The sequence below is a fragment of the Lethenteron reissneri genome, chromosome 12, assembly GCF_015708825.2.
Source record: "Lethenteron reissneri isolate LAM-NWPU_2019-01 chromosome 12, ASM1570882v1, whole genome shotgun sequence".
Classification (NCBI taxonomy): Eukaryota; Metazoa; Chordata; class Hyperoartia; order Petromyzontiformes; family Petromyzontidae; genus Lethenteron; species Lethenteron reissneri.
This window is the reverse complement of record NC_083790.1, coordinates 2,437,983-2,452,990: the sequence shown is the minus strand read 5'-3', so window position 1 is coordinate 2,452,990 and position 15,008 is coordinate 2,437,983. Positions and strand designations below refer to the sequence as shown.

Below are 15,008 nucleotides of genomic sequence, written 5' to 3'. Positions count from 1 at the left end.
TAATGTCGCGCGATCCATAGCATAGTGTGCTAACCACTGTGCCACCGCTCTCCATTTTTACACAAAGACCCATATAGCTTTCATAGACTAATGAGGCAAGTGTTGCACTATGCCATGTACTCGGTGATCTAAGTTCGCCTCCAGCTCACGGCCAACACCAGAAGCGAGTGATATATAGCTGGGGACAACACAGTTAAGTCGATCGGCAGGCCACATATTGTGTGCTAAAACTATTGTACTATAACAAAAAAATATTGAAACAATTTTTATTTTATTTTACCAGGTAAGGGCCACTGAGCAGTATAGCTCTTTTTCAGAAGCGACCTGGCCACAAATGATAGCTCAACGAAGCGGCTTATCACGTGGAAATTTATAGCAGCCAAATACTCTAAACGCATTTGTATTAATGTGGAGGGAAAAACCGGAGGACGTGGAGAAAAATCCACGCGGCCACGAGGAGAGAGACACGCAAACTCCAAATATACAGGCATCAGGGTCGGGATCGAACCCACGAACTCTGTATACCAGGCGAGGTAGTTACCATCTCGTCACCATGGTGCCCCAAGTGTGGGTACCCCACCCCCTACCTCTTCCTAGGATGTCTGGCCAGCGTGGAAGGATAGGCCATCTAGTGGAGGCCCTTCCTGCCAGCAGTGGCACGAGCAGACAAATGCAAGGGCTGCTCCTTCACCTGTACGCGTGCGTGCGTGACTTTCCTCGCGTGCGTTTCGTCTGCTTCTCTCCAGCAACTGGTCGAGTACTACCAGGTGCACTCGCTCAAGGAGGGCTTCAGCGCGCTGGACACGAACCTCAAGTACCCGTACAAGGGCTCCATGCAGTCCGTCTTGCCGCTTCGCCGGATGCGAGGGCCGGCAGACAGTGAGTGATGCCCCTTTACCACCGCGCAACCGAGGCCGTGTCGAGCCAGCCCGGTTGCATTTTTTTTCCTTCCACTGCAGAAGCCGAGCCGTGCCGCTGAGATGTATATTTTCTTTACTCATACAGTCGCTGAATGCAGACCCACAGCGTCGTAAACCAAGTGTGGATGAGATTAAACAGTGTGCACCGAGTCTTCCACAAGGGTGGAGGAATCCATGAGAGAAGTTTGCAAGAACAGTAACCATGGCAGTAACGATAGCAGAGTGATAGCGGGGCAAGTCAGGGTTATAAATTTGGCAGCCGCCTGCGCTTAAACTGCGTATGCTGAGTTCATGGTCTCAGTCCAGTCACCAAAGAATGTTCAAAAACATTATAATTCACAACTGATATATAACCATTTTATTTACATTAAAATATTTTTTCTTTGTATCGTAACAGCTTCTTTATTCAACATAAATCACTCCGTTAGAACAACACGCAAATATATATACGTATATACATGCACACACACAAAAGTTCCAAGTGTCCCATCAGCCCTGGTTTAACAGACCGGACCCCCTCGACGCAGGCAACCACACTCTGTTTCTCCCCTCTGCCTTCGGCGCTCAGAGCCTCAGCCCATCGGCGTCGGCATCGCGCGCTACGACTACGTGGCGCGGGACCGCGCCGAGCTCTCCTTCCGCGAGGGAGACGTCGTCAAGATCTACAGCAAGGGCGTCAACGGCTGGTGGAAGGGAGAGAGCTGCGGACGGGTAGGATGGACACGCGTGCGCACTCGCAACGCGCGCAAGCATTGACGTTACAGAAATATTTATTGTTGTCATTAAAGAACCCAGAATGCAATAGTGGATTTCAAAAAGAGAGAGAGAAAAAAAACCAACGACAGATAACGTGTGTAACAAGCTCGATGTAACGCGCCCTCCACATGAGGGAACGAACGAGGGTGTTTCGGGCTCGCTGCCCTACCACGGCAGGGGTGTCGATCGGGAGCCACGATTGCCAGGCATTAACGACGCATTAAAATGTTTAACGCACATGCACCCAGTGGTTTATTCAGGAGAAAAACCCTCGAAATACGTAGATGTCCCAAAAAAGTGAAAGTGCGTATCACTGAGGACAAAAAACAATTCACATTCTCTGATAATGCCCTAACATCCCTGGCGTTCCATTGCTTCCAAAATGTCCTTGCTTACTCTCCCATCTAAACCAGAATGTGATGCCGAGCTGTCGATTCTGTACGACAACTTTGCTTGCATTGTATTTGGCACACATCCCTGTCCACATACTCGTGCAGGAATCGCCTTGCATCTATTTTGATCTGTCCGTACCTTAGGCTTGCTACGAATTTTATTTTAAAGTAATTCGTCCGAGTCAACGTTCGTCGCTGACAATTAATTTTATTTAAAAAAATTTCGTAACATATTTCTTTTGTCTTCTTGGTTTTTCGGTAAAGTCACGTAGAAGGGAAGTAATAAAATAATAAAAATAAAACATAATAAAATTATTCTCACGACGTTTCGGCCACAACGCAAGCAGCCGTCCTCAGGTGAAAACCAGGTCCGTCGAGGCGACAGAGTCTGAATGAAACAGCACACGAGCTTGGAGCATATATATAAGCTGGGCGCCTTGACAAAGGAATTTGCATATCAAGAGGAATTTAGCATATTTATGGGAAATGCAGGAATGTGATTAGTACTACATATGCATGTGCATTATGCAGGATTAACAGCATCAAAGGGAGCTGCAGTTGCTGCTGCTGCAGTTGCTGCTGCAGTTGCTGCTGCTGCAGTTGCTGCTGCTGCTGCTGCAGTTTCTGCTGCTGCAGCAGTTTCTGCTGCTGCTGCAGTTGCTGCTGCTGCAGTTGCTGCTACTGTTGCAGTTGCTACCTTATCCATTTTAATATAACACTATGTATTATTCTACCCACCCTAATGTGTATCACACTGCTATATATTTACTATACAATTACAACACCATACATTACTCTGCACACTGCACCATGCCAGTGAGTGGAACGCGGTCTGAAAGTCACCGTAAACGTGAACACAATCAGTTAAGATCCGAAATGGTTTATTACGTCCTTCCAATGATTGCTAAGCCAGAATCCATCTTCTCGGTTAAAATTGTCTCTGTGTTTGTATATGTGGATCGCCTCATGAACGAATCTCTCATGATAGCCAGATGGCTTGCAGGGAACCTCTGTCTTGGAGAAGTCAATGTCATGTGAGCCCACTGAATTGTAACAGTGATCTGCCACGGCTGAGGTGTTTGTCCTACCGAGTTTCAGGTCTGCTTTATGTTCACGAATGCGGTCCGAGACATGTCGTTTGGTTTCTCCAATGTAACTGCTACCACAGAGGCAACTTAGTTTGTAGACGCCAGGGTACTGTATGTCTGGAACCACATCTTTTACAGACGGGACCAGATCACGGATTTTATGTACTGTGTTGAATCGGACCTGGATCTTGTGTTTAATCAGGATTTTGGAGATCTTTTTTGTGACCCCAGCAATGTAGGGTAAGGTGATGGTCTTGAAAGGCTCCTCAACAGGATCCTTCTTGATGGTTGGAGTGATGGCCTTGCGGATTGTGTAGTCGGAGTAACCATTAGCCTTAAGAGCTTGGCGTACGTGTTTGAGTTCACTGCCAATGTGTTCCTGGTCGGAAATGCATTGGGCTCTATGGTATAGAGTCTTGATGAGGGAATTCTTCTGGGATGGATGGTGGTGGGAATCCGGTTTTAGGTAAGCATCCGTATGGGTGGCTTTCCTGTAGACAGAGTGGCTCATTGAACCATCAGGTCTCCTTTTAATTAGGACATCCAAAAAGGGTAGCTTGCCATCTTTTTCGACTTCCATGGTGAATCTGATGGCTGTGTGTATGGAATTGATGTGGTCGAGAAATTGGTCTAGAGCAGGCCTGATGGTTCAATGAGCCACTCTGTCTACAGGAAAGCCACCCATACGGATGCTTACCTAAAACCGGATTCCCACCACCATCCATCCCAGAAGAATTCCCTCATCAAGACTCTATACCATAGAGCCCAATGCATTTCCGACCAGGAACACATTGGCAGTGAACTCAAACACGTACGCCAAGCTCTTAAGGATAATGGTTACTCCGACTACACAATCCGCAAGGCCATCACTCCAACCATCAAGAAGGATCCTGTTGAGGAGCCTTTCAAGACCATCACCTTACCCTACATTGCTGGGGTCACAAAAAAGATCTCCAAAATCCTGATTAAACACAAGATCCAGGTCCGATTCAACACAGTACATAAAATCCGTGATCTGGTCCCGTCTGTAAAAGATGTGGTTCCAGACATACAGTACCCTGGCGTCTACAAACTAAGTTTCCTCTGTGGTAGCAGTTACATTGGAGAAACCAAACGACATGTCTCGGACCGCATTCGTGAACATAAAGCAGACCTGAAACTCGGTAGGACAAACACCTCAGCCGTGGCAGATCACTGTTACAATTCAGTGGGCTCACATGACATTGACTTCTCCAAGACAGAGGTTCTCTGCAAGCCATCTGGCTATCATGAGAGATTCGTTCATGAGGCGATCCACATATACAAACACAGAGACAATTTCAACCGAGAAGATGGATTCTGGCTTAGCAATCATTGGAAGGACGTAATAAACCATTTCGGATCTTAACTGATTGTGTTCACGTTTACGGTGACTTTCAGACCGCGTTCCACTCACTGGCATGGTGCAGTGTGCAGAGTAATGTATGGTGTCGTAATTGTATAGTAAATATGTAGGGGTGTTAAAGAGAGGGCCCGTTATGCATGGCAGCCTATGGAAAACAAACACAGTGGGCGGGGCTACGTAAGTGCACGAGCAAGTGCCCTCTACGACGTCCGAGCCAGACACCCTGGGGGGGGGCTGGTTCGAACGTTATGATCCCCCGGGGCCCCACCCCTCAGGGAGGGGTTGGGTATAAAAGGGGATGTTTCAAAGGGCTCGGCAGTTATGTTATGTTTAAGCTAAGGGAAGAAGATTGAAGACGTCTTAGATAGAGCCCTGGACTCCCCTGGTTCGATGTCCTTTTCAGGGCCGGACAGGATTGAGCCAGCGGCGTGGTCCCGAAAGCCAGAGCCGGTGCTCTTGTAAGAGCTGGTCTGGAACTCCGGGTACCGGGCCCGACTTACCAGTGTCGGGCCAGTTAGCCTCCCCTAGCCCATTAGTGGAGGATTCGGGGCTAGGACAGAGTTAGCTAGGGGTGTATCCCGAGTTATACGGGTGAGGGGGCCGATACCCCCTCGAGTGTGTATATGCCCACTGTCATATTGTGAATAAACATACGTGTGCCTCAACCTCGGCGTCAAGCGTCCTCACCGGTACTTCAAATATATAGCAGTGTGATACACATTAGGGTGGGTAGAATAATACATAGTGTTATATTAAAAGGGATAAGGCAGCAACTGCAACAGTAGCAGCAACTGTAGCAGCAACTGCAGCAGCAGCAGAAACTGCTGCAGCAGCAGAAACTGCAGCAGCAGCAGCAGCAACTGCAGCAGCAACTGCAGCAGCAGCAACTGCAGCTCCCTTTGATGCTGTTAATCCTGCATAATGCACATGCATATGTAGTACTAATCACATTCCTGCATTTCCCATAAAAATGCTAAATTCCTTTTGATATGCAAATTCCTTTGTCAATGCGCCCAGCTTATATATATGCTCCAAGCTCGTGTGCTGTTTCATTCAGACTCTGTCGCCTCGACGGACCTGGTTTTCACCTGAGGACGGCTGCTTGCGTTGTGGCCGAAACGTCGTGAGAATAATTTTATCATGTTTTATTTTTATTATTTTATTACTTCCCTTCTACGTGACTTTACCGAAAGAACCAAGAAGATGAATCCCTGCAGTCACGAAAGCTTTAAATCGAAATATTTCTTTTGCTCTAATTTACATGTTTCATTGTTTTACTCCCGATTTTATTTTATTGATTTTGTCACGTTGGTGACCCTGGTCACTCTTGCAAATTGAGACTACCATGGTCTCTTGAGTTTTCATCTGGTTATACTAAAAGTGGAACACTCGTGCAGTGGCGCGCCAGGCAAAATATTTCCGACGCGAATCGTTTCCACCGTGAAAGTCACTAATATTCATTTTTTTAAAAGTTGACTGCTTGTAAATAAGTTTCGCAGAATATAGCCAGTTGGCTCGGAGGTGGAGTGAGAGGCTCGCAATCGTATGGCTGCGAGTTCAAATTCTAGTTGGGGGTTGACTCGGCTCATAGTTTTTTTCGGGAAATGACAAAATGACTTTGTGGGCAGGCAACATTCGTTGTCACGTGGGAAGACTCGCCACTACCATCGGAACGAGGAATTTCCACCACTGGCTCAGGGCTATGAACATAAGATGAACGCTGCCCCCAACGCTCACTTGAGCAAGGAAATAAAATTGGCTTTTGTTTAATGTATCTCAAATTAAATATGCATCGTATGTATAATTTTACATTTATGACCACATCTCAAAAATGTTGTGAGATACTCCCCCCCCCCCCGCCACTGGGGGGCCTCTACACTCAAATTCAGACTAAATGGTCGCTACGCACACTGGACGTTAATCCCTCCGTGTAATAGCGTCATCATAATCATTGTCATCGCCATCATTGGTGTTGTCAAATTTATTTCACACCTGTCACTTGCAAACACATCAAGACCGACACCAGGTAAGGTCTGGTGGGAATATATAGATCAATTGTCGCATATAATTATCCATTAATTAGTTGTAATGCCTAATGTATTTGCACGTCAGTTATACGTTGTCTTTGCTTTACGACATTTTCAGTGGTGTATCTCAAGTAAGCCTATGACCAAATCACCTGTAACGTGCCCGATCTTGCCAGACTTCTAATGCTAAGCAGGCGGGGAGCCGAGCATATTGCTTGGATGGGTTAGCACCATGCACAAGTTATATGGTCAGCAGTAGAGGGCAGTGCAGAAAAATCCATTGCTGTACTGCACTATGCTCAAACGTCTATGCTCCCCACCTTCGCCATCCCGTACTGACCAGCACGGTGAATTATGGTCAAATAGCCCCATGATCTGCCCAGCGCTGGGATATCCCTCATCAAGCAACGGGGCTGTACGTGTATATCTCTGCCGGAATTATTTTAACCTTGTGTTCATTTCCAAGAGGCAGCCCCCCGCACCCCCCCAAGTTGTACTAACATTAAACACTGCCCCCTCTTTTCTTTCAGTTTGGACTTTTTCCCTTCTCCTACGTGGAAGAAGAAATGCTCTGATGTGTGGCGGCCGATTCTGGGAAAGCAAATGTAGCTATCGTGCGGTGTCCCACGAGGCCGCTCCCCTCCAATTTTTTCTACTTTTTCCCCCGTTGATGTCGTCCCCTCGTTACGTTTCAAGACCAGCATTCAACGAGCACCTCCGGCCCGGGTGCGTGGCCGACGTGCCGGTCTCAAGCTAAACGCACTCCGAGATGCTGTTTTTATGTACATTGGTTGTGCACATTGCGCCGCGGCCCTGCGTGGGTGCAGAGGTGCTCATCGGCCAATGAGTATCGCCGCCCGGGGAGTCGGTGGCGAAGATGATCGCCGGCGTCGGAGCGGCGCGCCCTCCGCGGCCACGTACGGCCCGTGTTACTCGGCGGACGCCGAGACGCTCGCGGGGATTGGACGCGCGGCACGGGATCGGAGTCGATCCTTTGCCCCTGACGACCTTCGACAAATCACACAGACGCGTGCGTCGTACGCGAAACATGATCTATATATGAGCGGCGGAAAGGACGAGAACTCTACGTGAAGACTTTTTTTTTCTGCGTGCGTAAATATGTATATGCCCGTTTTGTAAATAGCACGAGGGCGCGAGGGAAAGGTGGCGATGCAAGGGTGGACATTGTGGTCTGGAAAATCTGCTAATTGGAGACATTTTGCCATGATCGGTTCGCGTGATCCCTGAAAACACTCGTGGCCATGACTTTCGATGCAGTGTCAGACACGGAATTTGATTCGACAATTGAATTGCGACTCGGTTCCTTGCATCTCAAGGAGGGGGGGAAATTTAATAATGTCACGAGTGGCTTGTAAGTGACGTTAAGCCATCATGATGGTGACAATTTTGACATGTTAATTGTAAAATTCGCAGGTGAGGTGCGGAGAAAAAAAACATTAATTTACAGAACGGTCACGGATATGAAGATCTACTGGCACTGTAGGTTTAGAAGAAACATTGGCTGTGTCTACACCTGGTTTCATCTCTTAAGGTGTTTCTACAGGCATAAGACTTGTTTGGATTTAATTCAGGTTCACTATTTCTGACACACTGCCTTCGACCGTCACCTGTTTCGAGTGTCTAGACTCTTGGTCTTTACAAACTGCACGTAAGTGCCCATGGAAATGTCTCCCTTGGCAATTTTCTCAATCAGTTTTCCCCTCATCAGAACACCCCATCCGGTTTAGAGCCAACTGCAATCCCATGACATTGTGCACACTGCAGCAAAACATTTCATGTTGTTAACGTCCCTGGTTGTAAAAAAATAAAATAAAATATCCACTAATGGTTTTTGTGTTACTAATAATGCATGAAGCCGAATGTATTAATTTTAACTTTAACTGTTCCTTTTTTAAAATTGCTACCATGAAATTTAAGTATTAAATTATAACACAGACGTTTTGTTTACGTGCGATTTTACGAATGTTGTCCCTTTTGCTTAAAGTGTACATAGTTTCGCGTCTCACAAAGCGACGCTTCTTGTTTTCCTGAATAATGTGAGAAGTGCATTACAGAGAAATAAATGTTAACATAAACGTTTTTTTAATTTATAAATTCTACCATTTTGTTCCGTAATCGTTTAAAGTAACGTGTATAAAGGTATGCCAGTGTGTTGTTTTAAGGGAATTCCTTTAAAATGTCTTGGTTTTTTTTGTTTAAATGACTCCGTTTTTACAAAGCCCTCTGCCAACTCGCAGTTGTTCACGGATGTACAATGGGAACTCCCCCATCGCTGCCTTCTGCTGGCTGACCACAGCATGCATGGGTATAATCAGGGCCCAATTACGTTTGATGGGGGCCTTTGGCTGGTACAGCTTGGAGAGAGGGTGGAGGGCCCTGTTTTTATACTCGGTTCATACCCTCAACTGCTTCACTGCCACCAACGCATGGGGGCAGCACACAAACCTTTGCTATTTATCTCCGTTCTTACGAATTGTAAGGTATAGTTCAATGTTAAAGTGAACAAAACCCTTGGCTTTTGCCCACATAACTGGTAGTAACATAGCCATGCTACTGTGACGGTATTGCATTTCACCCGTTATAAATCTAACTTTGTGCATGGAGGCCCCGAGTCTCAGACCCTGGGTAGCAATCCCTAAAACCCCTGCATTAAACCAGCTCTGGGTATCATGCGAATATGATTTTTTTTAAATTGTCTACTTCATTAATCGCTAACAGCTTTTAGAATCGCTTCACCTGCCTTCGAATGTAACTCATCGGCGTTCAACTGAAGCCCATGTTTGTACTGATGCACATCGAGATGGAATGAACTGTACTTTGTACAAACAAAATTAAAATGTTTTGTTAAAAGCCACCAAGACGTTGAATGTGTGTTCATGTTAGGCAATCTCAGTTACCCTTGTCACACAGTCGGTCTAAATGTTTCTAATACCAGTGTATTGGATTCAATTATCGTGAGTTTTGTTTTCTCAGAATCCTCTCTACGCTATCTCCTACAATCTCCCCTCTCATCTCACTACACCCCTCCACGCACTCTCCTACCTCTCCACTCTCATTTCACTCTACTCCCCTCCACGCACTCTCCTACCTCCCCCCTCTCATCTCACTCTACTCCCCTCCCCCGACTCTCCTACCCCCCATTCTCCTACCACCCCCTCTCACTCCCCCCACTCTCCCACCACTCCCCTCACTCCCCCACTCTCCTATCCCTCCTCTCACCCCTCTCACTCTCCCACCCCTCCCCTCACTCTCCTGTCCCTCCTCTCACTCCACCTACTCTCCTACCCCTCCTCTCACTCCCCCCATTCTCCTACCCCTCCTCTCACCCCCCCCCACTCTCCTACCCCTCCTCTCACTCCCCCCCACTCTCCAACCCCTCCTCTCACTCCCCCCCACTCTCCTACCCCTCCTCTCACTCCCCCCCACTCTCCTACCCCTCCTCTCACTCCCCCCCCACTCTCCTACCCCTCCTCTCACTCCCCCCACTCTCCTACCCCTCCTCTCACTCCCCCCTCCACCCTCCTACCCCTCCTCTCCCCCACTCTCCTACCCCTCCTCTCACTCCCCCCTCCACTCTCCTACCCCTCCTCTCCCCCACTCTCCTACCTCTCCTCTCCCCCACTCTCCTACCCCTCCTCTCCCCCACTCCCCTACCCCTCCTCTCACCCCCCCCCCACTCTCCTACCCCTCCTCTCACCCCCCCCCACTCCCCTACCCCTCCTCTCACTCCCCCCACTCCTCTCACTCCCCCCATTCTCCTACCCCTCCTCTCACCCCCCCCCCCACTCTCCTACCCCTCCTCTCACTCCCCCCTCCACCCTCCTACCCCTCCTCTCCCCCACTCCCCTACCCCTCCTCTCACTCCCCCCACTCTCCTACCCCTCCTCTCACTCCCCCCTCCACCCTCCTACCCCTCCTCTCCCCCACTCTCCTACCCCTCCTCTCACTCCCCCCTCCACTCTCCTACCTCTCCTCTCCCCCACTCTCCTACCCCTCCTCTCCCCCACTCCCCTACCCCTCCTCTCACCCCCCCCCCACTCTCCTACCCCTCCTCTCACCCCCCCCCCCACTCTCCTACCCCTCCTCTCACTCCCCCCACTCTCCTACCCCTCCTCTCACTCCCCCCATTCTCCTACCCCTCCTCTCACCCCCCCCCCACTCTCCTACCCCTCCTCTCACTCCCCCCCACTCCCCTACCCCTCCTCTCACTCCCCCCACTCTCCTACCCCTCCTCTCACTCCCCCCCACTCTCCTACCCCTCCTCTCACTCCCCCCCACTCTCCTACCCCTCCTCTCACTCCCCCCACTCTCCTACCCCTCCTCTCACTCCCCCCTCCACCCTCCTACCCCTCCTCTCCCCCACTCTCCTACCCCTCCTCTCACTCCCCCCTCCACTCTCCTACCCCTCCTCTCCCCCACTCTCCTACCTCTCCTCTCCCCCACTCTCCTACCCCTCCTCTCCCCCACTCCCCTACCCCTCCTCTCACCCCCCCCCACTCTCCTACCCCTCCTCTCACCCTACTTCCCCGCTACAGAGTGGGAGGTCACTCATTCCTCCGTGCTCTTGATTCCCTTGCCCCTATCCAGGGCTCAAGACATTCATCGTTTTTCCTATAGCCCATTGAACGTCTCTCGCCATAAATAAAATGCCCCAAATTGTCAAGCGGCCAGCAACAAACAGCAGTCTCATATTTGTAATATCAAGGCGTCCACACGTTTCTTGAATTGACAAAGGTTTAAAGAGCTTGGGGGGGGGGGAGACAATGGGAGAGGGGTGGATATATAACTGGGGAGCCCTTCATCCAGCAGCGGATCGATCACACGTGATGGTGTGTGTACTGTTATTGTACAGTGCGTAAACCAGTGAACACTACTGTGTGATTCTACGAAGCTGTGCAGGGTGGTCCAGATGTCTTGTGACTCCCCCCCCCCCCCCCCCCCATTTAATTCTCTAAAACTTTATATTTTTTAAGTTAGGTTTATTTAAAACAAGTAAATATGAATAGAGAAAAAAAAGTTGGGTGGGTACAATTTGACTTGACGGTCACAAGACATTTAGACCACCCCTGTAGAATCGAGACTAAATCGATAACTAAACTCGTTGAATCGAACGCGGCTCGAATCGATAATTAATCGATTAACCCACGTGAGCTTACCGACTCCGGCGGGAGGTATCGTCAACGTCACCACCGAGCAGACCCAACGTGGCGTAAATCTGAAAACACCCCTGTAGAATCGAGAGTAATCGATCATTAAACTCGTTGAAACGAACGATAATTAATCGATTACCCCTCGGAAGCTCGTCGATTCGGCGGGAGGGGGGGGGGCATCGTGACGTCACCGCGCGAGACCCAATTAGAGTCGGCGGTCGCCATCTTAGGCATGAGTCAACTCGACACAAATTCGATGTTGTACTTTTATTTCTTATTAATTACGGATTTGTCCGTCGCTCAAAAGCCACCAGGGGACCACTGCTATTAACGCAAAATTTTTAACTGTTTAATCGGGAGAGGATTAAAAACAAACAATAAAAAAATCGATTTATCCGGCCCCATGGCGTTCAGTGCAGCCTCCAACTCTTAAGTGGCACGTGCGACACCGCAAATCGACAAAATTCTCTACAACACGTGGATCCTTCCCCGTCATTCAGCTCAGAAGGATATTTTGTTGCGTTTCATTCAAGGCAATTTTAGCATGAGGGTAAATATGAAACTTTGCCTAGCTTCGTTTTCGAACCGCGTGCCGCCAGTGCCGTCGACGATTGTGTGATCTCGGTTCTTTGTTGTGTTATTTAATTGTGGGTTTTTTTTGTTGGCAACGCGACGAAAGCAAAAACAGTGATGACAAATTAATTGGTACCGAATTTGCCAGGAAAAAAACATATGATAATTGGTTTTTTACCCTTTAATAGAGGTCGCAAATGGGTTTTGATTCCTTACCCGTACCCGGCCGGGTATCGGGTAGGGTACGGGTAGCCGGGTATCGGGTACCCGATTGCGACCTCTGGGATGAAGCCATGTTGCAGGCGCGGGTGGGTTGATTCTAGGAACTTGAATTGTGAGAAGAGACAAGACGTTGGGAAATGAGTGACAATCACGGTGACTCACCAGTGACTCACGGCCTACCCGTACCCGGCCGCACCAGGGTCGCAAACGGGTATGGGGTAGGGTATCGGGTACCCGATTGCGACCTCTGCCCTTTAATCTGGCAACAAAACATTTGAACTCTGGTTTTTTCGGTAAAGTCGCGTAGGTTAAAATAAAGTGAATTAAATCACGACGTTTCGGAGGCAACACAAGCTTCCGTCTTCAGGTGAAACCGTCACAGCAAAACTGCTGTATCGAGTGACTTTGCCGAAAAAAACAAAGAGTATTATGAATCCTTGCAGTCACGAAAGCTTCAAATCTAGAATTATCTCCACTACAGTTATTTTGCTGTGCCTTTTTACACCTGATGAAGGAAGCTTGTGTTGCCTCCGAAACGTCGTGATTTATTATTCTATTTCTATTATTATTTATATTATTTTTATCATTTATTTTTACCTACGTGACTTTACCGAAAAAACCCTAAGAGTCTAGAATGATCATTTGAACTTAAAAAAAGTGCTGCCGCTTGAGATTGTGACGTCATCGGCTCGCCCCTAAGCCAATCGGATCGCTCAGAAGTCTCGGCGGCCTCGCGCGCCAGTCACGTGGTCCCCCCGCTCGGACGAGTCCATTTTGTTCTCGACGCGGGGGGGGGGGGATCCACGCCAGGGCCTCGACCGAGTCGCCTCTCGCGTGGTGTGGGGACGTTTGCCTCTTCTCCTTAACGACGTTTAAATTACAATAACAATGTATTACTGTTATTATTGACGTCTCGCATGCATCTCTGACAGACCTCGGCGATGTCGACGGCGTCGGTGACGGGGTCCGGCTCTTCGTCGGGCCCCGGCTCGAATCGTCAAGCCTCGGCCGGCTCTTCGGCCGGAGCCTCGGGCTCGCCTAGCGGGGCTGCCGGGAGAGGCACGCCTCGAGGCGGCCAACGCAAGCGGCCGCAAGCGCCCATCTACAACGGCCTCGTGAACTCGTACGAAGACAAGAATAACGACTTCGTGTGGTGGGTTTAAAGCACGCGGGCGGCGTGACGTTTGTTAATTTGTAATGCGACATAACCCCTTGGCCAATACACTCCTGGATGAAGGCCTCCAAACTACGCAGTGGCGCTCTCCATGCGAATTTTTGCCCATACTTCACCACGCTGGTCACTGCGTGTTTGGGAAGTACTTAGTGGGTGGAGGGGTGCTGGACAGGACTGGTTCAGGCATCGCTTGCCATCGATGTAAGCCGTCGCCGAGATTCTATCCGAGGTACAGGGAGTCATAGCAACAATTGTAGTTTTATATCGTTTAAGTGCTGCACTGCCATGGATTGATGGGACCGCACGCGCAGTGGTTATGTTGCTGCTGCTCTGTGAGCCCGGTTTTTTCCCCCCGAATTCGATTCCAGACAACGGCTCAACCTCAGTGCCGAGAGAGAGAAAGATTCCTCGAACCGGTTCTGGAACTTGGCTTCTGTACAAAGCCACCAATGAGCTGGGAAGATGATCACACAAACATCGTGGCCGGCAGGCAGGGAGGGTGTGAGTGTGGTGGGGAGGCACTCGGCCACCAGTTGATCATCGGCATGGCTTTTGGTAATTTAAAGGACCCTTGTACGAACTCGGTGAGACACTTTACTTAACAACGATTTACGTTATTGTTTTAATGCAGTATTGACTGCACTTCGTTTTGTTTACGTTCGGTGGGTAAATGACAATAACGACGTTAATTGCTTGTGTTTATCTAGGGATGCTTAATTGAGTTTCAAGGATATGTTTAGATGTTTGGCAAATTTGGCCCGAAACAATGCATGTGCACAAGACGGGACTAACATCGCAATTAGACTCGTTCCGTCACTCCAGTCTACCTTTACAGTGACATTATTCGACAAATTTTGCAAAAGTTATAATGTTAGCGATTGTCCTGCGTTTGCATTGTTTTCAAAATAATTGTTGGCGCTTTACAGGACAGACTGGACTTAGTTTCCAAGGAACATTTCATAGGGTATTACTACACTGGGACATTTGAGCTCTGTAGCGTTCTAAAACATCATTACTATAATCGCTATAGCTGTGTAATTGCTTTAGTGGGTGCTCTATTTGTCCTAAAAGCTAAAGCTGTTTGATGTCTCGGTGTGCTGAAGTTGCCGCAGCTTTGTTCTCGAAGTGGTTCTTAACCTTTACTGCAACCTTACACCACCCCTTCGGTTTTCAATTGTATTTTTATAATGTTAATGAATACATCAGCTTAATTATGTGATTCAACGATTTACCTTTAAAAAAGTCTGGCCACGTCTCGCACCCCCAGAAAGGGCATCTCGCACCCTAGGGGATGCGTGCAA

General features: G+C 48.7%; 2 protein-coding genes across 4 annotated transcripts in view; both read left to right on the top strand.

Moving 5' to 3' along the window:
• LOC133341747 (guanine nucleotide exchange factor VAV3-like) overlaps positions 1-9,442 on the top strand; it is a 53,699-nt gene extending 44,257 nt beyond the window's left edge. Inside the window, exons 26-28 of the mRNA XM_061550421.1 lie at positions 747-879; positions 1,489-1,631; positions 7,098-9,442. Of these exons, the coding sequence (XP_061406405.1) occupies positions 747-879; positions 1,489-1,631; positions 7,098-7,142 (321 nt within the window). The 3' untranslated portion in view covers positions 7,143-9,442. The remainder of the gene's footprint in view (positions 1-746; positions 880-1,488; positions 1,632-7,097) is intronic.
• A 3,876-nt stretch (positions 9,443-13,318) lies between these two features.
• COP1 (COP1 E3 ubiquitin ligase) overlaps positions 13,319-15,008 on the top strand; it is a 30,515-nt gene continuing 28,825 nt past the window's right edge. For 2 of the 3 annotated variants that reach the window (XM_061550420.1, XM_061550417.1), the window contains exon 1: positions 13,319-13,686. In XM_061550420.1, coding sequence (XP_061406404.1) covers positions 13,475-13,686 — 212 coding nt within the window. In that variant the 5' untranslated portion in view covers positions 13,319-13,474. The remainder of the gene's footprint in view (positions 13,687-15,008) is intronic. The other variant, XM_061550419.1, reaches the window with a different exon arrangement.